The sequence below is a fragment of the Equus przewalskii genome, chromosome 29 (assembly GCF_037783145.1).
Source record: "Equus przewalskii isolate Varuska chromosome 29, EquPr2, whole genome shotgun sequence".
Classification (NCBI taxonomy): Eukaryota; Metazoa; Chordata; class Mammalia; order Perissodactyla; family Equidae; genus Equus; species Equus przewalskii.
Window position 1 is genome coordinate 34,649,696 of NC_091859.1, and position 27,363 is coordinate 34,677,058.

At 49.7% G+C, this 27,363-nt stretch overlaps 1 protein-coding gene across 3 annotated transcripts in view; it reads right to left on the reverse strand.

Moving 5' to 3' along the window:
- Positions 1-27,363, reverse strand: part of CACNG2 (calcium voltage-gated channel auxiliary subunit gamma 2) — a 112,209-nt gene that overhangs the window by 84,066 nt on the left and 780 nt on the right. For 2 of the 3 annotated variants that reach the window (XM_070600557.1, XM_070600558.1), the window contains exon 2: positions 26,948-27,093. In XM_070600557.1, coding sequence (XP_070456658.1) covers positions 26,948-27,089 — 142 coding nt within the window. In that variant the 5' untranslated portion in view covers positions 27,090-27,093. Of the gene's footprint in view, positions 1-26,947; positions 27,310-27,363 lie in introns of those variants that run through there. The other variant, XM_008533722.2, reaches the window with a different exon arrangement.

Below are 27,363 nucleotides of genomic sequence, written 5' to 3' on the forward strand. Positions count from 1 at the left end.
ATGATCTTGCATGTTGAAGGCTGAGAAGCTCTTGAGGATTGCGAGCTTCGAGCGCCAAGGATGGCGGCTGCCTTGCTGATGGTTTTGATCCCTAAGCACAGGGCTGGACACATAGCGGGAACATAACAGACATTTGTGGAAGGAGCGAATAATGGCTCTCTGCAGGAGCAAAGACGATGGGGGTGGGGAAGGGGGCCAGTGGAAGAGAAGAAGGCAATCGACCCATCTGAGTCGGTGCAAGGATTGAGAAGACAGAAAAGACTGAAGTCGAATTCTCTGAACTCCGATAACGTCAGAACTATTGGTAAAACTTTTACGTGGACAATGGCCTGCCTATGAAAAAAGCATCTTCCAGAACATACACATTGATCTCTTTTATGGATTCTTAAATGCTTTGGAAGCAATGTCTCCGTGGAGGGGTCATTCCAGTGGAAAGAACCGTCAAGAGCACCTAGGCAGATGGAGGGGCAGGAGAGGAGAGAAGGGAAGCGGGAGGTTTGGGCCCCGTGGGCTGGGAGGCAGCAGGTGAGAGCTGGCCGCTGCGCTGTTGCTGAAAGAACCGGAGTACGGCAAGCGCAGGGAGGGGAGGAAGGGCTCTGGACTCGATCCAGAGGTCCCAACCTCCATACCAACCTGTCACATGAGCATCGTGCTTGACAGTTTACCAAGCACCAGGGTTTCACATACACCGTCTCTACTTGTCACTTCCAGGAAGTGAAAACACTCAGGCGAGCGGGCGAGGTGGCGGCCTGTGACTGGAGGGGGATGTGCCTATAAGTGAGGAGGACAAGGTGATCTGGAAAAGAGGCCTCGTGTGAATCTCTCAAGATTACACTTGATGGCTGGCGGGCCGTGGGGCTCAGGGCCGCTGGTGGCCTCCCCTCCTTCATGATCAAGTAAGAAACAGGCCGGGTGGTGCCCATGAATGGCTGAGTCAGCCCTGGCGGTTGAAATGATTGCCTGTTTGGGCCCCCACTCTGCGGCTGACGGCTGCAGGCTGATGTCGGTCCTGGCTGATGGCGCCATGTGGTGGGCTCAGACCAGGCTGCCATCTTGGTTCTACCATCGCCAAGAAGGGGGAGGGGCAGCCATGGGAAAGCGACTTCACCTCCCTCAGCTCCTGCTTCCTCAGCACAGACCTGGGTACATTCCTTTCATTCTCATGTAAATCTTAAATGGGGCCTGTGAAAGCGACTCTTGGCATCCCCATTTTACAGATGAGGAAACCAAGGCCAAGTGTGGGTGGCTGAAAGAGCTGACTGAGCGCAGGCAGTTTGAGTCCCTGGACCCACTTTGCCAGGCAGCAGGGCACGGGGGGTGGAGGACAAGCGGGTGCTCTGGAGCCAGACTGGAACCCCAGCTCTCTGCTAATTGGCTGTGTGGCCTTGAGCAAGTTGCTGAATCTCCCTGAGCCTCAGTTTCCTCATCTGTAAAACAAGTGTGATTGTAATCACCATTCTGTTGTTATAATAAGAGTTGTTGTGAGGATTAAGGTGAGAGAATACAAGCAGGTCATCTAGAACAGTGCCTGGCAGATAGTGTGTGCTCAATCAAGTCTCACTCTTATTATACATAGGGTTGAGGGGCTTAAATAGGGTAATTTATGAGACGAGTGATCAAAAGATATCGGTCTTTTCCCCCGCTTCCCCTTCTCTGATCCAGCAGGTAAACTCTGATCAGTTTCTAAGGCCAGTGGGAGTGGATTCCGTGCCATGACACACATAGTCCCCTTTCTTATGTAGATTCTTTTCAAAGAGCTGGGAGTTACTTCCAAGATGGTGTCTCATTGTATGGATGATTGTTATAAGAGTTTTGTCCCACCAAACAATCATGGTGTCTGCTGGGCTACACCAGAGGAAGGCACGGCTGTCACAGCACTGTCAGGGCTCCGAAGTGCCCGGTTCACAGCCCCCTCTCTGCTGGGCCTCTCTCCTGCCTTCAACCTGTGCCCTTGCCATTGTGGCAGCCTGTCCCACCTCTTCACTCTCCACAGGGAGACGTTTGAGGAAGAAAGAGAGGGAGGAAAAGAAAGACTGGTTTTAATATGCTGTTACTTCCACTACCAACAGTGACTGTCAGCAAGAATCACGAGACGACAGTAGCCACCACCCTTCTTTCGTAAGTGCACTATCGAGCTGAATCCTCGCAAGGCCCCTCGGAGGCGGGTGTGGCTACCTTCCCGGCTTTTAGGAGGCACAGAGAGGGGAAGTAGATTTGTGTCTACATGGCTGGGAAGTGGTGGGTGCTCACCAGTCACACCTGGCCTGTGGGCCACCACGGCCCATTGTGCAGTCCCTCCCTGCAGCTGCAACCACACACCAGCAGTCTACACTTCGACCGTTCTCGAATTACTACTGTCTTAGAAGTCCCTGCAAAGCTAAATCTTGGTTGGCAGCAGTAGGTCCTTCTCTGGTTGGGACCATGGCTCTCTCTTTAGGAGAACAGTATTGCCCACCTGGAACTGATGCAAATTGCTACCATTTACAGTGTACCTACTATGTGTCGTGCCCGTAGCCTAGTTCAGGATCTCGTTGAAACAGCAACATCATTCATTTTGTAAATGAGAAATGCGAGGCTCAGAGAGGCTAACCGACTGGCCTGAGGTCACCAGCTGGACTCCCATCTTAAGTCATTCCATTCTCAGACTCCCCCTGTGAAGCCCAGGCTTTAGGGCACGGTGTCCTCCACCCGCCCCTACCTCTTGCGCCTGCTCTGAGGCTGGATGTGAGGGACTCCAGGGGATGGGCTTTGTAAGCTGTGGCTTAGCCATCCTTTGTTCCCTCTGTTTTACAGGCTCAGAGAGGCAAAGAGCCTTGATCAAGGTCACAATGTCCAGAAGTGGAGGATGGTGACAGCTTCTAGCCCAGATTCTCTGCCTTCACATCCGGGGCCATCGCCTCTACCCTGCTGCCTGGAACCTCTGCTGGGCCAGCCTCAGTGAGCGCCCCGGAAGAACGGCAGGGACCTCATTTCCCTCAGCTGCCTGTTGGAACGCTGGTCCCTCTTTCTGCCTCCTGTAAATATGAAGTGCGTGTGTGTGTGTATTTTAACAATCTTTTGTCAGCACCAAGTTCATCTGAAATTGCAGCAAGAATAATAGCTCAGTGTCCTCTTCAGTCTCTTCAGTTCTGACAATCTTACAGTATCAAACAGCCTCCGTTTCAGAGGAAAAATAACAAGGAATGACTTCAAATAACTCTGCTGAAGGAAACGAAGGCTGGATTTGAATTGCAGAGGGAATGACTCCCTTTTAGTCCTCCTCTCTTTTCATTTCCTGCCGAAGGTTTTCAGAATTTGCAAGCTCTTTCTACACTCAAAGATTCCAAGAGTCAAGAAAAACCGGAGTCAAATTATTTGATCTAAAAGTATATTTGTCAGGTGTCTAGCCCCAGAATGCCAAAATACCACCAAATACCACCTTAAGAATAGGAAGCATTGGTGTTTTGGTCTTCCCTTTCTTGAGCGTTCTTTGATCCCTGGGGAGCGATATGGGTTCCCCACACTGTAGTGCCTACGCCTGCATCTTCCTCTGGGATGAGTCGGAGAGGTCCGTATGCCACAGAAGCCTATTACAAGCTCATCTCAGTAATCACCGTGATCTGTATCAATTGAAGGAAATTCTCAGAAGAAGCTGAAATGCAGATTTAACCAATGAGACCCTCTCTGAGCCAATTCATTATAACTCCTTACATAGGTCCCACAAGGACAGGGCAGGTCATGGGTGTACTGTACACTCTCAGAGAACCCTACTTAACCCACGTGGACGTAATGAAGGTGAAATCAGCAGAGAAATATATCCTGGCATGGTCTGACCCTGTGGCTCTGTTCAGTCGTAATAAAGCTCTGTGGATTTTATAAATTTTCTCCATAGCGTGTCACAGCAGACAGAGTTGTGAATTGCGCATTCTGTTTTCGCTTTAAGACTCCTTCTACTCAACCAAGTAGCCAATAGGAGCTCAGTTCATTAATAAAAGTATATTCCTTTTAAGTATAATTTTGAGTATCGTTGTGGTTTGACTGCTCTGTGATTGCCCGGATTTGAACAAAGCCAGTTTGCAGTCTTCTAAAAGGGACTCATTGCTCAGCTTTTATTTACAAAACGTATTATGAGGCTCCAAGTCATGCGGCGGTCATGCCACGATGCCAGCAGTTGGGAAGAAGAGAGAATTGATGTTGAATTTGTTGATATACTGAAACCCAAAGGAGGGGCGGCTGCGCACTGGGCTCACGTCCCAGGTAAAATGAGGCCACAGCAAGTTATGGAATTGTCATCTCCTGCATGCCATTTTGGGTTGGCTTTCAAAGTGCGGAAGAATGAATTGCACCCTGTCCTAGTAGGGATTTATGACACGCAACTTGGGGTAGGAGTAGGAAAATTTTACTTGGTCTACGGTTATAAGGTGGGGGCGGGCAGCAAGTCAATGGAACTGGGAGGAAATGACCCTAACTCAGAATTGCAATTTGTAACCCCCGGGTGGATCAGAGCGGCCTCCTCAGTCCCCTTCCCCTCTGATCTCAGAGAATCAGCCCACTCCATCACCTTCTACTACCCTCTTTCCACACACGTTCACATTTGACCCAATTCCCCCTTCTATCCAAAGACTCGACCCAATTCTCGAGCCTTCTCCCCCACAGTTCTGACCCAATTCTCTCATCATTTCCACAAAGACGTGACCCAATTTGCCTCCATCCTTCCCCATGCACATGTGATGACATTCCCCCTACACCTCCCCACACTACAGATCCGACCTAATTTCCACCTCCAGGCTCGTCATTCACACCTGTTCCCCCCTCCTCCACCCCGACGGACCAGAGCCAGAACAGTTACCTTCTCTTCCTGCAGCCATGACACCGGCCCCTTCTCTAAGTGCCCTGAAGACACAGCTTCTCTTCCGCACAGCAACCTTTTCTCTCCCTGGGGACCTTCAGAGGGACTGGACCTGGCTCCCCCACTCCTCAAAGCCCACCCGGGTCATCGATCTCATCGCGCCCCCTCTTCCCAAGGACACACGGTTTGTGTCATTGCTGGAACGTCCAGCCGCCCGACACAGCCAACACTCCCACTTAGAGTTCGTGGCACAGCCCGGAGCAGGCAATGACTGCGGCACCCGGCACGGCCAGAGGAAACTGCACAGCTGCCTGGGCCCGAATCTGATAGTCAGTGATTAGGTTACTTTTAAAGAAATCATTTTGTTGGTGCTATATCCAACAGCATGTTGAATTTTCTTTTAAAGTGAGGTATGAACAGTTCTGGTGAGGCGCGGTAGACTGACAGTCAGGGGCTAAAGTCCTTTCTAGGAAAATGTGGAAAAGAACAAATGGCACCAGCCACTGACGGCCCCTCGCTATGTCAGTAGGGCTCCTTAAGAGGTTAGAGGGGATTGCGCTGTGTGGACTCCTCGTTCTCAGCTGCTACCTAATTAGAAAGTAAATGTGTTTCAATTATCACAAATGATTTTTATTTATCCACTAGGAACCAGACCACAATCACTTATGCATTTTATAAAAGCTACTAACTGGCTATCAGCTTTCAAGGGCATTATGTGCTGTCAATTTTGGGGGCTGATTTGGGTGAATAACTCGGGTTGGGAGCTATTGGTTGAGGGAAGGCTGGAGAGGGCTCTTGTGGCTTCCCCCTAGTTTCCACACTGTCTGTTTGTCCCCATCGAATGGTCCACTTATGTCTGATGGAGAAAGAACCCACTTCAGTCTTTCCTTTCCTCTGAACTTGGCTGAGTTGGAATGACAGGGGGGAATCAGGATCAGAAATAGTTGTTGTTTTGAAAAATCCAGCATATTGTTGCGAACAGAGTTTCTCTTCTAAAATGAAGTAATGCAAGTTAAAAGGCTTTGGATACTGTGAAGGACGTTACAAATGTTAGTTATGATTATGACAGTCCCTGTTATCATCATAGCCATCACCATCACTGCCACCACCTCCTTCACCTCCTTCCCCGCAACCTCCATTGTTACCACCGTGATCACCACCACCGCCTCCTTCATCACTATCTCTTCATCATCATCACCATCATTGATACCAGCTTCCTCTTCACCAGCTTCATCACAATCACCATCACCGCCACCACCTTCATCACCTCCTTGCCCACAACCTTCATTGTTACCACCGTGATCACCACCATCACATCTGAACAACTTTGATCCTGACCTTTATCTCTTCAGTTCTTGTAATTCTCCTGTCACCTTCTTTACTTATAAATTTACCCTTTATAAAGAACAAGAATAAAAACTAGAAAAATCATTCCCTACCTTTCGTTATTTTAAGAAATTTTTTCCTGTTTCCTTCATGAGTAAGATGCTCAAGATCTGCCTGTATCTGTGTATCTATCTATGTATCTCTTTCTATCTGTCTATCATCTGCCTATCTATCTATCCATCTATCATCTATCTATCCATCTATCATCTATCTATCCATCTATCATCTATCTATCCATCTATCATCTATCCATCTATCATCTATCTATCCATCTATCATCTATCCATCTATCATCTATCTATCCATCTATCATCTATCCATCTATCATCTATCTATCCATCTATCATCTATCTATCCATCTATCATCTATCCATCTATCATCTATCTATCCATCTATCATCTATCCATCTATCATCTATCTATCCATCTATCATCTATCTATCCATCTATCAATCATCTATCTATCCATCTATCATCTATCCATCTATCATCTATCTATCCATCTATCATCTATCCATCTATCATCTATCTATCCATCTATCATCTATCTATCCATCTATCATCTATCCATCTATCACCTATCTATCCATCTATCATCTATCCATCTATCATCTATCTATCCATCTATCATCTATCTGTCTGTCATCTACCATTTTCTATTTTCAGCTGTATTTCTGTGGCTCTTCCCTTTTTCTTTTTCTTCATCCCTCTGCCCCTGCTGCGCTTGGCTTAGAGCTCGGAGCCTGCCGGTAACTGGCGCGGCACCTTAGACAGCGCAGATACTTCTATCTGTCTTAGCAGACAGACCGCATCTTTCCTATCTTGAAACAGCATGGTGGAGAACGACTAAATTTTTTATCTTTTTGTGGGAAAAAGAGTACATCTCTTTATTCAAAGTCAAACGTTTCTAAAATGGAAGAAGGGGGTAACTCTGAACCTCTGGTGGGCACATTGCTACATTGTCACATAATGTGCACGTTGTCAACACCCAGGAAATGCTTGTTGAATTAAATTTGAGTGTCGGCTTTTGGGCAGGAAAGGAATTCAATCCACAGTCCCTTGGGCAGCCACCTTTATTCTTGATCTCTTTTCAGGTCACATCCCTAGTCTCTCCCACTCCTTTCTTTTGTCTTTTATTAAAATTTATGACTCTCACGCTGACATAAAATTGACCATGAATCTTTGGAATCCATGGGGTGGACTAAGGTTTAAACCCCAACTCCACCAATGACTAACCTGAAAAAATCATTTAACTTCGTGTGGGCTTAGTTCTCTCAGCTGTGCAACGGGAATCGCCGCTGTACAAGAAATGCTGTGGAAATTGGATGAAATAAGGTCTATACAGTAGCTCCCAGGGCATCCAGCCCATGCTAGGTGTGTGCCCGGTACACATACATTTCCTTGGAATATCACCGCCTCTTCTCCCTACAGAGTCCATTTCTGGTACAGCCAAAGGATGGGATGCCTGGCCGCATGCTCTTGGAGATCAACACTCTCTCTCCCATCAACTTATCTTTACAATGCTCAGCCACTAGGAGAATCTGATAATTGAATCAGGGAAGTGTGACAAAAGCTGACCAGGAAGCAGAATTCCCATGTGAATTTGCTGCCCCTTTCTTCACAGCAGGAACGCTAGGCAACAACCCATCTCCACGGATGGGGATGGTTCCCACAGCTTGGTGACACTTGGAGGAGCAGCTTCAGGGCTGGAAGCCCCATGCTGGAGTGATGAGGACAAAGAGGGGAGTCCTGAGCCTGACTTCCACCTCTGCCTCTGTCAGCTGTGTGGCTTTGGGCAAGTGACTTAGCCTCTCAGTGCCTCAGTTTCCTCACCTGCACCATGGGGATCCTAAAATTCTGCATGTTGTTCTGAGGATAAAGTGAAAATGCTGGGCGCATGGAAGAGTGCTCAATAGCTGTTGCTTTTCTTCTCTTCCTGCCCTCTCTCCCCTCTCTTTCTTTTTGAAGATTTCCTTTTCTTTGTATTTCCTCTTCCTCCCAGGTTTTGTGATACAGATTTTGGAAAACGCTGGCTGCTCACGGATGGCTCGTATGTGGAACTTATAGTTGTTAGGACGTGGCACTAAGAAATCCAATAACTGATACGGGTTTGATTGCATCAATCAGAACACCAGCACAATTATTTGGGATCATTATTAAATTGTGAAATCAGATGAAGCCAAAAGAATAATAATTGGGTGGAAAGTCAGTGGACAGCTACACCCTCTAACTTGCTTGAAAACACTCCCTTGTCTGCTGCTGATGCTCAATCACGCAGCTATTAAAAAGAAGACCTCCAAACTGACAATACTAATAATGGTGATAAATCTTCTCGATGTGGTGGGCTCTCGCTTTGTTTCAGTTGAAGGCAAGCTGTGGAAGTGTTTTCCCTCATTCGAAAAAAAAATCTTCCTTCTTTCTCAGGCCATCTGTCTGGCTATTAAAATCCCATCAGCTTCATTGCGAGAACGCTTACTTCCCCCACGCCCGCCTTCCCGAAGGGGGCTCTTAGAGCCAACTCGCTCACGACGGCTCGGCCCCTCTGGAGAGGAAGCACGCTGCTCTTGACGCTTCCTTTGAGGCATCCTGTCCTTCTTTCCCGGCCTCCTGTTCATGGCTGCATGGACTCTGTGATTTATTTCCAGGCTCCCACATTAATGCCCAGAAATTAGTTTATATCTTTAATAATGCGTTGATTTGTTTAACTGTTTAAGAAATAACTGCCTTTTCGCAGCGGGCTAGGCTCTAATGAGACAGTGCTCGATCTTCAGGATAAATATGCTCGGGCGGAGGCCAACACTTCAGGTTCAGACTTCGCTTTATAGACAGGAGAGTGAAGCCCACGAAACAAAGTGGTTGAGTCAGGACCAAAGGCAGCGAGGGAAATGCCTGTGCTTCTCTGCTCTGATCCCGTGCCTGGATTCCTGACCCTTGGGACTCTCGGGCTGGCGTGTCACATGGTTCCAAACCCTTCCTATATTCTCCCAAATCCTCTCTGTCATTACCGTCGTAAGAGACAGTCACTACTGTTATTACAAGGATGACCTTCCTCTCCCCCACCCGCAGGCACAATGATTAATGAGAAACCTCATAGCTTCTTCATAGCGAGTATTTTTCACATTAGAGGCAAGTCCCTCTATGTTTGGAAGCCTCTAAGGTGGAGAAAGAAATCCTTTCGCCTCTGGTAGACGCAGAGGAAAGAGCTAAGTCTTCTCGTGTTGGTGGTCTTGGGAGGGTCATCTCCCGAAGACCCTGCAGGAGCACAAAGGGAAAATCCTCTCTCTCCCTGGGCTGTGGGCCACACTACTGTCCTCTCTAGAAGGAAGGGGGTCAAATTGTAACTCAGAGCCGAGGGCTGCTGATGCCGCAGAAAGGCTCTTGGAGTCCAAGTGATGTCTGTGGGTCGGCCCCTGACGTTCTCTGTACTCTCCATCCCAGGCCCCTTTATCGCCAAAGGGGAAAAGCTGATGAGTAACGGGGATGGAGGGTCATCAGTCTGTCCATCTCTGTCAACCCTGGGGGATGGTGTATTAGTCAGAATGGCACTTTTGCCAAGTGAGTGATGGGCCATTGTGGTACTGAGATGAATTGAGTCGGTATAGAGATGCACATTTAGACAGATTTAAGCGGGGCACTTCCAATGTGTCCAAAATTTAACTAGCGCGTTAAGCCAGTGATTCCTTGGATATTGATGTTTAGCATGAAGCAAATGCAAGATCAAGTGAAAGGTATGTGTTTGGTTAATAACAGTATAGGTGGTTATGGCAAAAATAATGAAGGTGGTACCCAAATGACTGAAGGGTGGGAAATCTCGATTTAAAACATCAACCATCTTTTGAGCCCCTACTCTGTGTGCAAATCCTCTGTACAGTTGATTTTAAGTTTTATAACACACTGCTTGGGCAGACAAGAAATGGTGGTTCGGCAAGATGAATCACCCTGCCTGGTCAGGATTCAAACCCGGGCCTGTCTGATGCCCAAACAGGGCTCTTTCTGCTGGATCGTGCTGCTCAATCAAGCCGGGAAGAAACTAGGGCAGGAAGTGGTTGGCTTTTAGGCAAATATGTGGTCTCAGGCTGCTCCGGTGTGCGGTCCTGATGTCTGGCCTGCAATTTTAGCCCGAGTCCTGGCTGCAGGCTTTGTGGCTTCATCGTTCAGCCCACGGATATTTATGCCCCTGCCTGTAGCTCCCGGCACCCTCCGGTTCTCGGCGAGTTCTCCCTTGGCCGTGTTTCCAGGGCTGGCGTGGGGTGTCTGTCCCTGCCTGGGGGGTGTCAGGCGCCTCTCTGCATTCTGCCGCTGTTTCTCTTCCCTCTGACCAACTGTCGCGGACCCTCTGGCTCTGCTGTCCCATCTGCTATGAGAGGGGACGGCCCCCGTGCCCAGGCGTCTTCCTTCTCTCTCGGTGGCCTCTGCCCATCCTTTCCACGCTCTCGCCCCTCCCCCGCAACCTCCTTATGCTGAGCTTCTGCCTCCCATAATCTTTCTTCCCACTCTGTCCCTTGCTCTCCGGAGGCTTGAAAAGCCACTGATTTAGCCATGGGGTGGGGGGTGGGTTCCTTTCCCGCTCATCCTCTTTCCTTCACATCAGCTACCTCACTCATCCCGCCTCTGGCTGCGTCCTTGTAACTCTGGCCCTAGGTACCGTGGTTGCTGGGGCCAATTGGGAAGCCCTGAAAGGCACAGTGCTCTCAAGCTGGAGGGGAGGCCCTTTGAAACAGAGCGTCTGGGCTGGGTTCTTGTGTTTCCCCGTGAACTCGGTTCTCGGGGGAGCAGGGGGACTCAGCTATTGCAGGGCCCAGCCCAGGGAGCTGCCTGCTCTCTGAGCTGTGGCTTCCACAGAAGCCAACACTCAAACCCATGTATTCCTTCCTTCCTCCATCTCTCTCTCCATCCTTTCTTCCTTTCCTCCTTTTCCCCTTCTTGCATTAAAAAGTTTTGCCGAGGGCCTACTGTGTGCCATAGCGCCTTCATTCTGACAAATTGGCCAGTCCGCCCTCTATTAATCAAGTGCCCCTGTGTGCCAGGCACTGTGCCCCCCAACGGGGCACAGAGGCACGTCCGACACGGCCCTGTCTCAGGGGCCTTCCCGCTGGTCGATGAGACAAAGACTTGAAGACACAGAAGTACAAGAAAACATACGATCCTCACACCCATCTGAACCGGCAGGGGCAGCTCACGCCCGAGGGCGGACGCCTTCGGCTTTCGCAGCCCGTGGGGAAAAGGCGAGAAGGCAGGAGTTGCCACCTGGCTTCTGGCTTTGACCGTCCCGGTCCGTCCCTTCACCCATGTCAAAACAAACACTGCGGAATGCCGAGATGCTAAGACAACAGAAACAGATCCCTGCCACAACCCAGCCCAGCTCCGACGCCCGTCTCTAGGGGGAGCTCCCCGTGTTGCAGGAAATGCCCCGCTTCTCAGTGCCGCCTCAGGGCTCTGTTTGCTGAGTCCTACTGCCCTTTTATGTGACTTTGTGGGACAGATAGAGAACCCAGAGCTGGCCCAAGGGCATCAGCAGAGACGTCAGCTGGGAGCAAGGGGGATAAAGAGAGCCAGGAGTGCAGTCGGCCCTGCCCAAAGCTGGGATTTCATCCACCCCGAGATGGAGCATCAGAAAGCGTGGTCCAGAGGGAGGTGTAGGGTGTGGCGTGATGGCCAAGTCCATCATTTCCATAAGCACTTCTGAGCTCCTACTATGTGCCAGGCTCTGTGCTGGGTGCTTGAGGCCCTGCACACAGTGCTGGCTCGGGGCAGGGGCCTGTGGGTCTAGTCCCAGCGCTGGTGCTAGCTGGCTCCACGGCACTGGCATGTCCCTTCTCTCCCCAGGCCGCAAGTTCTTCAGTTATAAGGTGAAAGTCTGGACTAGGTGAGCTCCCTGGATACACTGCTAGTTGCCTTCCTTCAACCCAGAACAAAGATTATACTTTCCAGACTTCCTTATAGCTAATGTGTGGTCATGTGACAAACTTCTGGCCAATGAGACCAAAGCAAAAATGCGTGATATCTCTCAGGAAACCTACGTAAGCAACAGGTGACAGGTGCCCTTTGCCTTTATCTCTTTGTGCCATTCTCCACCTTGATTCCCGGAATGTGAAGGCAGTGGCTGGAGCTCTGGCAGCCCTAAGGACTGTGAGGTCAAAGCCTACGTTATTGGGATGATGGAGCTGGTAGGAGCCTGCATTGCTAACCAGTTCGAGGGGCCTCTAGACCAACCTTGTACTTCACGTCTCCAGATCGGTTTACTCGAGAGAGAATAAACTTTTTGTCTTATTTAAGCCATTGTTAATTTTATTTTTCTATTACTATAGTCAAATCTGATTTTTCCTGATGCAAGGTCTAAAATCCCTTCCAGGTGTATCATTCTGGGGTTGTGACATAAGAGCTTCTTTAAGCATTCATATCCTGTGCTGGGCAGGATAATGGCCTGCCAAAGATGGCCACATCCCCATTCCTGTCGCCTGTGAATATGTTACCTTGGGTGGCAAAGGGGAATTAGGGTTGCAGGTAGAATTAAGGTTGCTAACGAGCTGACCTTAAGATGGGGAGAGCATCCCGAACGACCCAGGGGGGCCCAAGGTAATCACAGGGGTCCACACGTGGAGGAGGGAGGGAGGGGGAAGGGTCAGGCAGAGGGATGCAGCTTGCGAAGGATCTGACGCTGCTGGCTTGGAGGGTGGAGGAAGGGGCCCCTGGCCAAGGAGTGCGGGCGGCCTCTAAAAGCTGGAAAAGGCAAGGAAACGGGTTCTCGCCTGGAGCCTCCAGAAGGAGCACAGCCCTGAAGACACCCGGCTTTTCCCCAGGTGTTAGTGAGACAACGTTCTGACTTCCGACCTCGGGAACGCAAAGTAGTAAGTCTGTGACATTTTAGTCGTTGTTTGTGGTCGCAGCAGCAAAAGGAAACTAACGCACTCCCTCTGCTTCCTGCCGGTAAAAATGAGAATCGTGATGACGCCCCCATTATAGAGGGCTGTGTGGATGAAGGAAGGTGACATCCACGTGGGCCCAACACACAGGAGACCCTCAGTTGACTGGCTCTCAGGGACGTCATTGCTTCCCTTCACACCTCTAGTCACCACCGTTGGCCATAAGTAATATTAGCTGTGGCATACTGACAGGAAGCGCTCAGGACCGGCCTCACGGCTTTACCAAACTTGTGCACTCTGAACGTATTCCGGGCCTGGAGCAAGGTCCTCATCCTCATCTTAGAGGCGAGGAGACAGGCCCAGGTGGCCGGCAGCAGAGGCAGCGTTTAGATGCACGTCCACCAGGGCCCCCTGGCCACGCTCCAAAGCTCGCTTCTCAAAGTGTGGTCCACAGACCTGGGGCATCAGCCTCACCTGGGAGCTGGAAACATGGAGTCTCAGCCACCACCTGGACCCCCACATCAGCGTCTGCAGTTCAACAGGATCCCCAGGTGATTAGCGTGGACGTTAAAGTTTCAGAAGCACTGCTTTGGAACAAGTGCACAGCTCTCTCCTTGACTTCCCCTCTTGGGGGCAGCCTCAGGTGATTTCATTTCCTTCGTTTGCTTTGGGCCTTTCTTCTCCTTTTATCACTACTTGGCAAACTCCTATTCATCCTCCAAAACCCACTGCAGAAGGCACTTCCTTAGGACCCCTTTCCTGACCTCCCCAAACAGAGTCGCTCCCTTGTCTGGCCCTTACACACAGCTTTATCAGTGCCTGAGCTCACTGGAAACGCTCTCGGTACATGCCTGTCTCTTCAGAGCAGGGGCTTGTCTTCCGTCAGCCAACACACATTCACTAAGCGTCTACTGTGTGCTGGGTGTTGATCTCAGTCCCGGGGCTATGACAGTGGATAAGACAGACAAGGACCCTCGTCTCACAGGGCTTACATTCGGATTGCAGAGAAATAATATACACTGTAGACAACCAGGTTCAGAGGGCATGAAATGCGATGAAGAAAACAAAACAGGCAAGATAGACTGGGAGGAGGGTGGGTGAGGTCAGCCGGGGGTCAGAGCAGAACCCCGTCAGGACCTGCCTTGTTTCTGTGCCCCACGGACAGCAGAGAGCCTGACTAGTAGCAGACGTTCAGAAACTGTCACATTGGATCAGATCCGACCCTTCGCCCAGATCCGACTACATGTCTTTAATTTCATATCCTTTCTGAACAATTGCCGGGCGATTTTTTTCCGACCCAGAAAACTCCTGAAATTTCCCTCTTCGCTATGAAGTCTTTTGAGGTGAAAACTAAGAGTAGAGAACCCACCCACCCCCGGCCCCGTTCTCCAGCAACATCCCGCCCCTCTCCAGCCAGCACTGACGACGGGGACTGTCTCCCCAGCGCCTGCTGTTTAGTTATTGAATGAAGCACGCCACGTGGCCTGCACGCTGGGGTGAGCTTCCCGAACGGGGGTCAAGATCAGAAATGTCAACCTCCGAAAGAGAAGCTGTGAGGGTGGCATAAAATGGGTGAGTCTCTCTCTTTAAAAGCAAGAACTTACTCTAGAGATGCTCTGGAAAAGGGAGTAAGGGAAGCCAGCCTTCCCCCGGAATCTTATCGGAGCATCGCTGGGGACTGTTGGCTCCCTGTGCATTTGTTTACAGAGGCGAGGTTAATTCACTCTGGGAGCTGCCACACGCTGCCTGGGCTGGTTACGTTTTCAGCCATCAGAAGACAAAGCCTCCGCCTGTAATTTGCCGTTGGCGGAGAGGAGCGTTTGCAAACCCAGCCGCCTACAGGGGCTGGAGGAAGGCGAAGGGGGGGGACCAGGAGTATAAGACACCTGGGGGGGTGGGGACTTTGGGGACCTGAAGAACACCTGCCCCACCTGAAGGGACAGCTGTTGCCCAGCTCCTGATGATTCTTGCCAAAGAGGAATGCCAGGGTTACAAAAATCTGATTTTTTTTTTCAAGGGAAGCCAAAAATATGGATTTTTATAGGAAAGTCCCCAATTCGTAGAACATTTGAGGCCCAAACCCAGCTCACTGGCAGGTCACTGTTTGCAACTGCTAGTGAGATCACTAATTAACATGCTGCTGATAAGGAGAGCACCTGGCATTTATTGAGTGCTTACTGTATACCGGCATCTTGCTAAATACTTTACCTGGAACTTCTTACTAAAATTTCACAACCAACTCATGAGCGAGATACTGTTTTCCCCATTTTACACAAGAGAAAATCGACTTAGAGAGGTGAAATTTTTGTCCAAGGTCACGTAGCTGGTAAGTGATAGGGTTGGGGTTTGAACCCAGGCTGTCAGAAGCCAGAGCTGACGTGAACTCTAGGCCTGGCTAGAGCATAATGTATACTTTCATTATGACGGCGCTGGGAAAAATCTGAGGTTAAATATGCATCATAATCTCAGATGCAAAGCTTTTAAAAAATATTCATTCATTTATTCATTCAACAAACACTGAGTGAGCACCCACTATGTGCCATGCACTGGGCTAGGCTCTGGGGACACAGGTGTGGAATCCGTCCGTCCAAGATTAAAGGTACATCTTCTCCTTGCAAATTTCTCCTGTTTGCTCTGTCTCTGTGAAGGTCACTCACTGTCACATCTTACTTAATGCACGTGACAGTCCCTAGGTCCTGTGGGTCCTCTGGTGTCAGCCCCCTGCCCTGGGTCCGCTGCCTCATCGCTCGCCGGACTATGCAATCATCTTACTGGAGTCTGCGCTCTGTCTTCCTCTTCTCCCATCTCTACTTCACACAGCTTCCTGAGCCATCCTCCTAAGATGCAAATCTGGCCAGGTCACTCCCTTCTCAAAACTCTCCTCTCCAGCCTCTTTACACGGTACCCCCACCTCTTCATGCTGTGGCCTCTGTCCAACCTCACCCCCCTGCCTCCCCTCCACACCCCATCCTCCAGCAAGACCGGAATCCTTGTGTGGTCCTCTGACACTCCATGCTCTCTCACGCCACTTCCTGGGACAACCTCCCAGCCCTGTGTGTGTTGCTTGTGTCCCTGTGTCCCCCACAAGAGCTTAAACCCCTTGAGGGAAGGGGCCACGTCTTTTCACCTGCATAAACCCGGAGCCTAGGACGGTGCCCAGCACACAGCAGCAATGGAGTAAGTTTTGTTGAAGGAGTGGACCAGGGAACTCACAGTCCAGGGGTAGAGGCAGCAATGGAGAGGAGCACAGAGCAGCTGGAGGATGCTGTGTTAGGTGCATGAGTGGATGCTGTGGAAGGAAAGAGGGAGGGACTGGAACCCAGGTGGGAGGCGACAGAGGTGTTGGGGAAAGTGATCACTTAGCGATGTCCTGAAGACAACGAGAATGAGGGAGTGGAGGGGAATATATATTTTCACCCCCTCACCCTCCACGGGCTGCTAGGAGGGGGATGTCTGTGCATTTGGAGGCATCCTTCTGCTTTCAGAGCAATGAGAATATCTGGCGGCCCCCCCACATTTCCCCCACTCTGCCCCAGGTAAGGATCATACCTTAATTTAATCTTCACACTTTTAAAGACTTTATCACACCTGGAGTACAGACAGCAACTTCTTCTCAGCCTTGCCTTCAACTTCTCCAAGAAACTTATTTATATATTTGGGGGCCAGGGGAAAATTATAAATATAATTAGTGTAATAGAAGGCTGTGCCCAAGTTTTTGGGTTGGACAGACTTGGGTTGGAATCTCAGATCTTCCACTTGCTGTGTGACCTTGGGCAAGTTACTTAACTTCTCTGAGCCTCTTTAGATGGAGATAACGGACATCATGGTACATACCTTCGGGATTGTGAATGTTAAATAAGAGCCAACCTCTGGAAGGCACCTAAAACAGTGCATAGCACAAAGGAAGCACTCAATGAATGATTAGCTGCCATTATTATTTTAATATAGTTATTATTAGTGATGAAATGATGCCGGAATAGTTGTTTTCCAGAGTTATCTTCTTTGCAAAATATGTTGGAGGAAAATCGGGCAGGAGAGTTCTCAACCTTAGGGAAAATTCAAGAAGGATAAAGGATATGTGGAGACAGAGATCCAGGTGGGGGAAATGTGACAGAAAAGAAAGAATGACCCTTAATGCAGAGAGAGAGAGGAGCCCCATGGGGCCGCGCTGGGATAAAGAAAGGTCTAGGGGGCAGCAGTAGCTGGTCATCAGTGAGTTCTGCCCGAGGGCCGGAGAGGCTGGCGCTGGGGTATTTAAACTGCACGGCGGCCGCTGTAGTAAAGCGAGGTGCCGATTCCCCGCACAATGAGGCCACGGCAACCGTGCACCTGGGACCTTGTACCTAATCCACGGCATTCTTGTTAGCAGCTGGAAGACTACCTAAGGCCGAGGGATTCAGAAAGAGTGAGTAAATAGAGTGTCAGTGAGGAAAAGGGGTGGCAGCTCCCCGGAGGCAGACCCAGTGCTGCTAAGTCAGTACCTCTGAGCCGGGGATAACTAACGAGGATTTGGATCAAGAGGAAAGGCGACTGGTGCCCCTGAGGCAGCAGGCTCCCAGGGGCTTATCAGCTTCCCTAAGCCTTAGGGCAAGGCGGTGGCCCAGGCGGCCCCCCCAGAGGGCCTCCCAGGTTGCAGGCTTCGGGGAAACCCTCGCTGGTCCCCGAGTGCCTTTCAGAACGTGGCTGCAGCCAGGCCCATGAGAAAAGATGGACACGAGCAGGCTGGGTGTTCTCGTTGAAAAGCCCATCTCCCTCCCGAGAGCGGGTCTCCTTGAAGGCAGGCACCGTGTCCTCAGTCATTCATTTGCTGGGTGGCTCCTAAGCTCTCTCTGTGCCGAGGCAGACACGGTGCCTACCCTCATGGAGGCCATGGTCTTATAGGGGACACAGATCACAAGCAAGGCAATGCCAAAAAGAAAGAAAGCCCATGTGACCAGGTCAAAGAAGGAAAATAAAAGAGGGTGGCAGGGCTGGGGGCGGCTTCAGATGGGGCGGTCGGGAAGGCCCCTGGGGAGGGTGACATTGGAGCAGAGATGTTCTGCGTCTTTGTAACCCCAGGGCCCCGTGCTGAGCAAGCGTTCACTACAGGCTTGTGGTACTGGAATGTGAGAAGAGAAGGGAGGACCTTGATGCGTCTCTAACGCATATCGCTTATAATCTTCTCCCTGCTCCCCTTTATTCTCTGTTCACTGCAACTGCCTTAGTGCAAGTCCCCTGGTTACTGCAAAGACCTCCTCCTCGGGCCTCGCCCCTTCCTAGTACGTGTCACCAGCTCTGACCCACCCCAGATGCCCTCCATTAGGGCTTCAACACCCAGCGATCTCGCTCATGGGCAAAGCCGGGCTTGACGCCTCCTTGCTTGCCACCTTTCTGGGCAGCCCTTTCCTTCCGTGCTGAAGCACGTGCTGCTCTGGGGGCCATTTCTGTCCCTTTGGGATCCTGTCTCCACTGCCGCCCAGCCTCACCCCTCCCTGCCTCCTACCTTCCAGACACATTAGACCATCAGCGTGGCCTCATGGACATCTGTGCTTCTGTACATGCTGTTCCTTCTATCTGAAGTGTTCTTCCACTCCCTAGCTTGCTCACTCCTATGCATCCTTCAAAACCCAGTCTCCCCTGGCGTCTCCTCCTCCCCAGTCTCTGTGCTCCCACAATCCCCTCTGCTTAGGTTTCCTGCTGTCCTGCCATCATCGTCTGTTCACTGGTGTGTCTTCTCTACCAGACTAGGAGTTCCTCAAGGGAAGAGACGGAGCCTTTGACTCTGTCGTGCTCTCCCACACAGTACCTGGCGAGCACTCAGGGATCAGCTGCTGAACAGAGATCAACTACCGCCCTTTCCCTTGTCAAGAAAGATGCTGGGGAGACCATGTTCTCCTCCCCTCTGCTGCTTCCTGAGTCCTGGGACAGGCCCCAGCTGCTCGCTGCAGAAACCCCCGGGCTCTCCCAGCGCCCGACCTCATTTCACTCTGCCTGCGACATGGCTCCCCATCTTCCTTTGACTCTAAGGCACGCATTTTAAGTTTCAAGGTTTCTGAAATTAGAATGTGTTTTACAATTGATGGGGACATTAAATTTGTTCCCTTCCTCCCAAAAGCTCTCCAAGTAGATTGTTCATTTTATAGTGGATGGTGCTTTAGAGCTGAGGGCAGATGGAACTGGGAGAAGGGGCCCTTTATATATGGGGGAGGAAGGCCCAGGACGCTGGCCAGGTCACAGAAGCTCCCCAACAACCCCACAACAGGTGACATGCATTTCTTGGCCTTGGGAGCACAGCTAACCTCTCTCTACTCTCATTCCGATTTTCAAAAAGTCTGGAGGATATAATTGAGCCTCATTCAAATTCCAGTGCAAATCCTCCGTGATCCTAACCGATTGTAGGAGACACCAGGGATCCCTGAATCTGTTGGGGGTGATAAGGAGAGGTGGCAGCAGGCTTTGTTGGACGTCTGGATGAAGTGGAGCTGTTTTGTAAGCTGCCTGTTCTTTGGGATCCCCTGCTGGGACTCCCCTGGAGGGTCCTTGAGGTGGAGGGGAGCTTGGTCACCCCTTCCTCCCTACGTTCAGCCCTCGGTTGGCACCTGCCGTCAACACCTCCACTGAGTATATATTGAATTTTGTGGCTTGGAGTTGAATCAGTCAATTTCCTCCTTTCTCTGCCTGTCGTGAGAAGTTTTGGAGCCAAAGAAACCACTGCAATCAGATCTGCGTGGAAGCGAGAGGAGCATGACAAAGGACAGGAGGGAACAGTGGTCTAACCCTCACACAACCTGAGGGCAGGCATCACCTTCTCTATGAAGTAGATGGCACAACGAGGCACAGAGATAGAATTAACTAGCTCAAGGTCACACAGCTTATGAGCAAGAAGCCAGAAGTCAAAGAGCTCTTTAACAAGACTAACAAGGCCCCACACCTTTGGGTCCTAACTACTCTGCCTCACCCCCCTCCCCCGACTCCATCCAGCATCATCCCCCCACTACATACCCCCTCCACCTCGGTTCTCCAGCCACCCTGGCCTCCTCTCAGTTCTTGTCTCATTCTCTTCCTTGCTGATCTCTGAACTTGCTACCTTCTGACCTGGAATGTTCTTTCGTCCTCGCTTCGCCCAGTTAACTCCTACTCATCCTTCAGAAACCCATTTACATCTCACCTCCTCAGGGATGTCTTCTCTGATTAGGCACAATCTCAATATTATGAACACACAGTCCCATGCCACTCCTTTTGAGAGCCCTTATCACAGTTGTCATTCATATATACTGGGGAGACCCTTTGAATTAGGGTCTGTCTCTCCCACTTGGCTCTAAGGACCCTGAGGGCAGTGACCCTGAAGAGAGTTACTTCCCGTTGTGACCCCAGCACCTGGCCCTTTGCAGGGGCTTATCAAAGATTTAACAGACGAAATACAGGAGTGAAGGCATCGCCCAATCTGTAAACTAAGCTGGAATCTTAAAATGCCTATTTCATTTGAATATTTTTTTTTTTTGGGCCAAAATACTTATATTCGTGGCTAAAAGGAGCCATTGAATTTTGAACAACTTAAAAATCTCTTGCCTTATCTGTCCGGATGTTCCCCGCCGCCTCCCACCCCCCACCCCAACCTGGAAACGAACGCTCATGGGAAGCTGTGCCCAGGATCTCTGTGACAGACGCTCTGGATGCTGTGGAGGGACGAAAGTGTGGTCAGGATCTATTTAGAGGACCTTCGCTGTCCAGCACTTCCTTCTCAGGAGTTTATTTTCTCTCCAAGCATCTTTTTTTATTATCTTTCTTTATTATTGTCCCTTATGTGTCAAACCTCTCTCTCTTTCTCTCTCTCTCTCTCTCGCTCCTTCCTTTCCTCCCTCTTCTCTCTCTCTCCCCTCTGTGTTGAGTTCATTATTTTTTGGAATGACAAAAAAAAAAAAAATGATGCCTTTGCCCCCACGGCTCACTGTACATAATTTAAAGAATAGTCCTTCAAGGATATGAAGGGACCACCACTTCTGAAGGCCCACGCTGTGGCAGGCAGGGGCTGTTCTCTCATTCACCAGCAAAGGTGGGTTGATGTCTTGCATGGTCATAATTGCTGTGGCTACGGCAATGAGCAGAAGAGACAAAAACGCCCGCCCTCATGGAGCGGACAGTCCAGTGGCGGAGACAGACAACGAGTGTCATGAGTCAATGACGTAGCGTGCTAGAAGGTGGTAAGCACTCTGTAAAGAACTGAAAGAGGACTGGGAGGGTATTCGAGGGTCAGGGGTCGGGGCTGTTGGTTGAAGTTGCAAACAAGGTGGTGGAAGAAAGCAGTCGACAGACGTCCATTCCTTTAACCCCTAAACCAGCAACCACCCAGTGAGAGGGCTATGGTACCTCCTTTTTACAGAAAGGGAAACTGAGGCTTGGCGAGCTTACATAACTTGCCCCACATCACGCAGCTCATAAGGCTGCAGTTCACGGTGTGGACGCAGGTCTGTGTGGCTGCAAAATTCCTTCAACACTACAAAGCTTCGTCTGAAAACTTCCATGACTTACAAGGGACGTAAATTTGCTATTTTCTGAAAAATGCTTATAAACATAAAACCAGTGGAGAGTTTACATTGAGGACACTTCCAGAATGAAAGGGCAAAACCAAAGAGGCACATGGTGGGTCTGGCCTGATGGTCAGCATGGCATTCCCTCAGCCTCATGGGAGTGAGGGGGTTACGGGGGAGCTGTTACCTGCCCGGCACAGAGCAGCGGGGGGAGTGGTATGTCAGGGAGTCAGGTGGGTCAGAACTCGGGTTTCCTGACGTGTCAGGCTGGGCGCTCAGTAGGGGGACACTCAATGGGACACAGACAAGAATGGAATTCAGGGGTGGCAGTGACTATGGGCACAGGGCTGCAGTAGGCCAGGGTCGATGCACAGAGCCCTCTGGAGGCCTGCAGGGCGGAAAGGAGAGGCCTGGATACAAGTGCTGGCTCTGCCACTCTCTGCCCATGCGGCCTTGGTGTATGGCGTCACATCATGTGCCCCATTCTGGTCACCTGTAAAGGGAGGCGGGGCGGGGAGGGTGGTGTGAATGGGCTGAGAGTTGGTTTGTCAGTAAAGGAGTCAGCTTTGCCCTACAAGGCAAGAAGGGTTAGGAATACGGGGCGTGGGGGTGTGGAAAACTGCTGATCGGAACCCAACACCTTGGGGAAATCTCAGGTCCTGGGAATTGGTTGGGGAGTTTTGGTAAAGAATAGAAGCTTCTGGAGAAACTAAATACGGATGGTCCATAAGGCCTGCTCTCCACCCAAATATCGAATCCGGCGAATATTAAGATCAAACTGGACTTTGGTATGCTTTAAAAGCAGAAAAGAGAAGAAAATCAATTGGTTATTTTTTCCTTCCCTGTAGAGGCTGGATGTACCGATAACTTCTCGTTAGCCAATAAGGAGCTGTGCCACCCCAATGACAGGCTCCTTTTGAACTGTCTTATTTTATAATAATGAATTCATGACTCATTATTACTCTTTCAAAAAAAAAGCTCCAGGAAGAATGAACAAATCATCCTGCCTTACTTACTCCTTCTCTCTGTCTCGATTGCTTGACTGTCACGTGTCCTTATGATGTTTGAATTAATTTCAGTAATGCTAAGAATTTCTGAATTAGGGGCCGACCCCGTGGCTGAGTGGTTAAGTTCACTTGCTCTGCTTCCGCAGCCCAGGGTTTCACCAGTTCGGATCCTGGGTGTGGACATGGCACCGCTCATCAGGCCACACTGAGGTGGCATCCCACGTGCCACAACTAGAAGGACCCACAACTAAAAATACACAACTATGTACCAGGGGGCTTTGGGAGAAAAAGGAAAAATAAAAAAATCTTAAAAAAAAAAGAATTTCTGAATCGATCCACTGATAAATATTTTTATGCACCTACTGTATGCAAAGTACCTAGACAGTCAAATGATCTTGGGAGTTATAGGGCCATATGTACACAGTGAAGGCCCATTGGTAACTTCCACACTCAGCTCATCCACACTTTAAGGCAAGAGAGTTTGGGAAAGGCAGTGGGTTTTCCTAAAACAAAAGACATATACTTTCTTCCCACAGAACAAGAGAGCCACGGCTACGCCCAGCATGGAGGACTCGCTACCTTGCAGGCCAAGCAAAGGCTAGGTGGTCATGAACTTGGAAAAGACCGTTCAGGCAAGGCGAGGCACTTCTTGCCCAAAGAGAGCAGGGACGCAGAACGGATGGCAGAGCCATCGTGAGCGAGCACCACGTGGAGGGGAAGACAGGAGAAGCCATGGATGGAGGAGGAGCTCTGAAAGTCAGCAGAATAGCCTGGACAGAAAGACAGACTTCTGCTCTGCCTCCCAACAAGGAAAAGAGTGAGAAAAAACCGTGGAGGGCGCGCTTCTGCCACAGACCACGTTGTACCGCGGTGGCTGGCTCCTCCTTTGCAGGGTTGGAAATCCTCTGGGGGAGATGTGGAGCCCGGGCAGAGGGGAGGAAGGCACAGAAGAGAATAAACACAAAGAGTGAGTTTCTTGCTGCCCCGGGAGACAACGATTCCTTTTGGTGACAACAGAGGTTAACATCCTGAGCAGCAAGCCACCTCGCAGCTCAGAGACACCTCGCTCGGAACAAGCTGTTTTAGTGTCCTGGTGTAGGTTTTATTGAACTCTTCCCTGAAAGGGCCAATTCATCACTCCATTCTGAGGGTCTTAACACAGCTTTCTTGAGAAGTTCAAGAACTTCTGTCACCCTCGACCTACCTGCATCCACGTGCAGACCGCCCCCCACCCTCTCTACCCCACCAAGGACACCAGTCTGCTAGGGGTCTCAAGTTCACATGCAGAGACACTGCTGTTATTTACGCTGCAATGGGAAAAAAAATACAGGCTGTGGTTTCCTCTTGATTCCTCTCCCCCTCCCACTGTCTCTACCCCTAACAGGTGGTCCTGTGCCATCTCGTTCTTCAGCAGATTAATTCGTTTCAAAAGGAGCAACAGAAGAAGGGAATATTTTCTGATTCATATTTTCATCAAGAAGTGAATGAGAAAAGTCATTTCGGGAGACGAAAAGCCCCAATGAAGCCAAGAGATCAAGGGAGCCGGAGCAGACAGGGCTGTTTTTCATCTGGAGTCGTTAACAGCATCTCGGGGAGAGGATTTGAAACCTGCTCACCACTTCTCGGGTAGGGGCAGGAAACACAGTAAAGAGGTGGTGGGGGGATCTTTTTTGAAAGCCCACTTTCTCACAAAAAACATAGGTTGGGGGAATCTGAAGCACTAACAAGTTGATTCCCATGAAGGCTGACCCTATTTCGAATGCTCAAAAAAGCAAGCACATGAATGCCCCACAAGAACCATCTGTGCCAACCTTTGGAAACAAGTGCACTGACGATCTTTGGACATCGTTGCAGTCTTTGAAAATAAATGGCTTAAAGTCTTCAAACCACTTTCTAAGTGGCCAAGGTCCAACTTCTGAAGGGGGTCCCAGGCCTGCAAAGCCCCATCTGGACAGAGGCTTTGGAAATTAAAGGCCAGGTTGAACAGGGCCCTGAGCACCCACCCTTCCTGCCTGGGCCTTGGCTACAAGTGGAAAAGGAATAGCGATCCTGCAGGGAGCCTGGATTGGCCCTCCTCTTATTGCCTGGAGGCCCCATACCCCGGGACGGGGGCTGAATCCACAACTCCTGCCTCCTGGGTGCATCACAGGATCCTTGGGAAGTGTTGCGATTCTAACCTGTTCAGAGGTGATGGGGGGGGGGGGGAGTTCAGCTTAGAGAGAAAGTTAAAGGGGGTGGGCAGCCCACTTGGGGATGTGGACACCAAACAGATGGGATTTTAATGAACATACTTAAGCCTTTTAATGCACAAGTGATCCAAAACTACCTCTAGTTCTGTTGCCTTCTGGGAATTATAAAAATGTTTAAAAGACCACGGTATTAGGAATTTGCAAATGAAATCCTGATAAGAAAGTATATTTATATCAACTCACACATTTCTGGGTCTATTTATCCTAAAATAATCTTCCATTCTTCCTCTAATCTCTTGGCTGCATACCTCCATCCATCTAACTAACATCCAAGGAAGGCAAATTGCTACCAAGATCATCCCCTGAAGCAACCTTCATTCACTTTGCTTTTCTTCTTTTTTAGAATAAAAGTCTGCCATAAATGTTTAATTAAATGGAAGTCATTCCGCTGTTAATGACTAGCCGCATGAAAGGCTCTTCCTTTTTTTTAAGGAGGGCGTGTTGAAAACAGTTCCTATTCATTTCCCGATATTGGTTTTCCGGCTGGGGAAGAGCATATAGTATTCAGCATAGGGCTCCTCTGCAGACTATGTTCAAGGCAGCGGTTTGGATTGAGAAAGGGCACCAAATGCAGTATGCGTCAAATAGACCATCGCTCAATGAAGTCACTTAGCTATTCAAAACATGTTCAGCCATCACTCAACCGTTTGCACCAAGAGTGTTGGGAGTGGGGCACAGAATTGGTGCTTTTTCCCCAGACGTAAGCATTTCCCAAAGAGCGGCTTTTGCTCACTCTGGGTTAGACCCTTGGGCCACATCAGTTTCTCTGTCTCCCGTCCGGTTTCCCTCTCTTCTCCCCCATTGCCTGGCTTCCGCTCCCCTGCATCACCATCCCATGTTGAGCTTAACAAACAATCCTGCAGTCCCCGCTTCTTGACGCCGCCTCAAACGGCCTCCGGTATTGGTTCAGATCAGAAGCAAAGCACATAAGCATTTCTCTCCATACAGAAACATGTATCTCTCTGTGCAGGTCTTTCTATGGGTGGCCGCAGCTTGTACACACAGACACATAGAGCCGTTCAAACGCAGGCCCTCACATTAAAGTCTGTTCCTAAATGCAGGTTGTATGACCTGCAGGAGTTTTTTTCTGTGCTTGTTAATGTCTCGGAAGCACATGCCTTCATCCGTGCCCTGATCTCCCAGCCTTGACGCCGTGGGGACCTCTTTGCCCACAGCACATGCACAGGCACACATGTCCCAATGACCGTGCAAGATGGCAAACAGCTGACACCCCTGCCCCACTGCTCCCCTCTTCCCCCCTCAACCTCCCCATGCCCTCGCCTCCCTCCCAGCCTCCCTGCACAATGTCTGATTGTCGAGCTGGATGCAGTGTTGATTCTACTCGCTTCTGGAGAACAGACATGTCACTCCGTGTGGAAGTGAACCGGTTCTCAGCCTAACCTGCAAGTGAATCGCTGTTTATTAGAACTTGGGCTTGTTTCCTGTGAGAGACGTATGTATTTTTAGACTTTGTAAACGTTAAAATACACATACACACACGCAGCCAGTCGCCTCGAACGATATGTGTGGCTCACAGACATTACGAAATGCTCTTGAACTCAGCTTGATATCCTGGAATAATTAGGATTTACCAAATAAGGATTCTTAGAACAACAGTTTCTGGATTTTTTTTTTGTTTTAAAAGGAGATTTGCAGACGATGTGTCAGAGACTTTTGGGAAGTAAGAGGAGGAGGAGGGGGAAAGGAAGAGAATTTTTGAATTGTTCATTACAAACAGAGGAACCGTGTTGAGAGAGGCGAATATTCTGCCCCCTCCTCGATGGTAATTGGCAAATCCTAATGATTCCAAAGCAGGTAGAACACATTCGACTTTTAAAGACAAGCTCTTGTTGTTTTCATCACACCACAGATTATTCCAATGAAGAGGTTTGGGGGAAGGGGGTTGGAGGCTTGAAAGTTGAGTATGGTTTTGGCTTATTGATTTTCTTTCCTCTGAAACTAAACCAACCAACCTTGGTCTGCGGTGGCAGGAGTGAAGTAAGAAAATGGTGGAATGTAAAGGGGACTTATCTGGAGGAGAGTGGGGAGGGGGAGTGAGAAGGGGAGGGGTGGGGTGGAGAGGGGGAGGAGATGGGAATTCAAATACCTTCTAGGCAGCAGGTTCTCCATAATCCAGAATGGGTCATAACTTCCTCGTTCTTTTTGCTGGTTTCATTCTCACTGACACTTTTGCTCTTGCAAACCCCTCTGGAGTAGAGCCAATAGTCGGTTCCCACAGCTATGGTCATCAGACTGAAGGCAGCGAAAGCACCAACGGTGGTTAAAAGCATTTGAACACCTCGATCAAACAGCCCCATAATTCTTCATTATATAAACACCCAACCGACTTCTGGTTCTCGGGAGAGTGTGTATGAGGGTGCGAGTACTAAAGCAAAAAAATAAAAATAATTCCTCTACTAATATAATGGATATAAGTGTGAATAGAGAATATGGAGAGATATAAAAAAAGGGAGGTAAGAAAGCCCACGGAAAAGAGTGTAAATTATAAAGATCACACGGGAA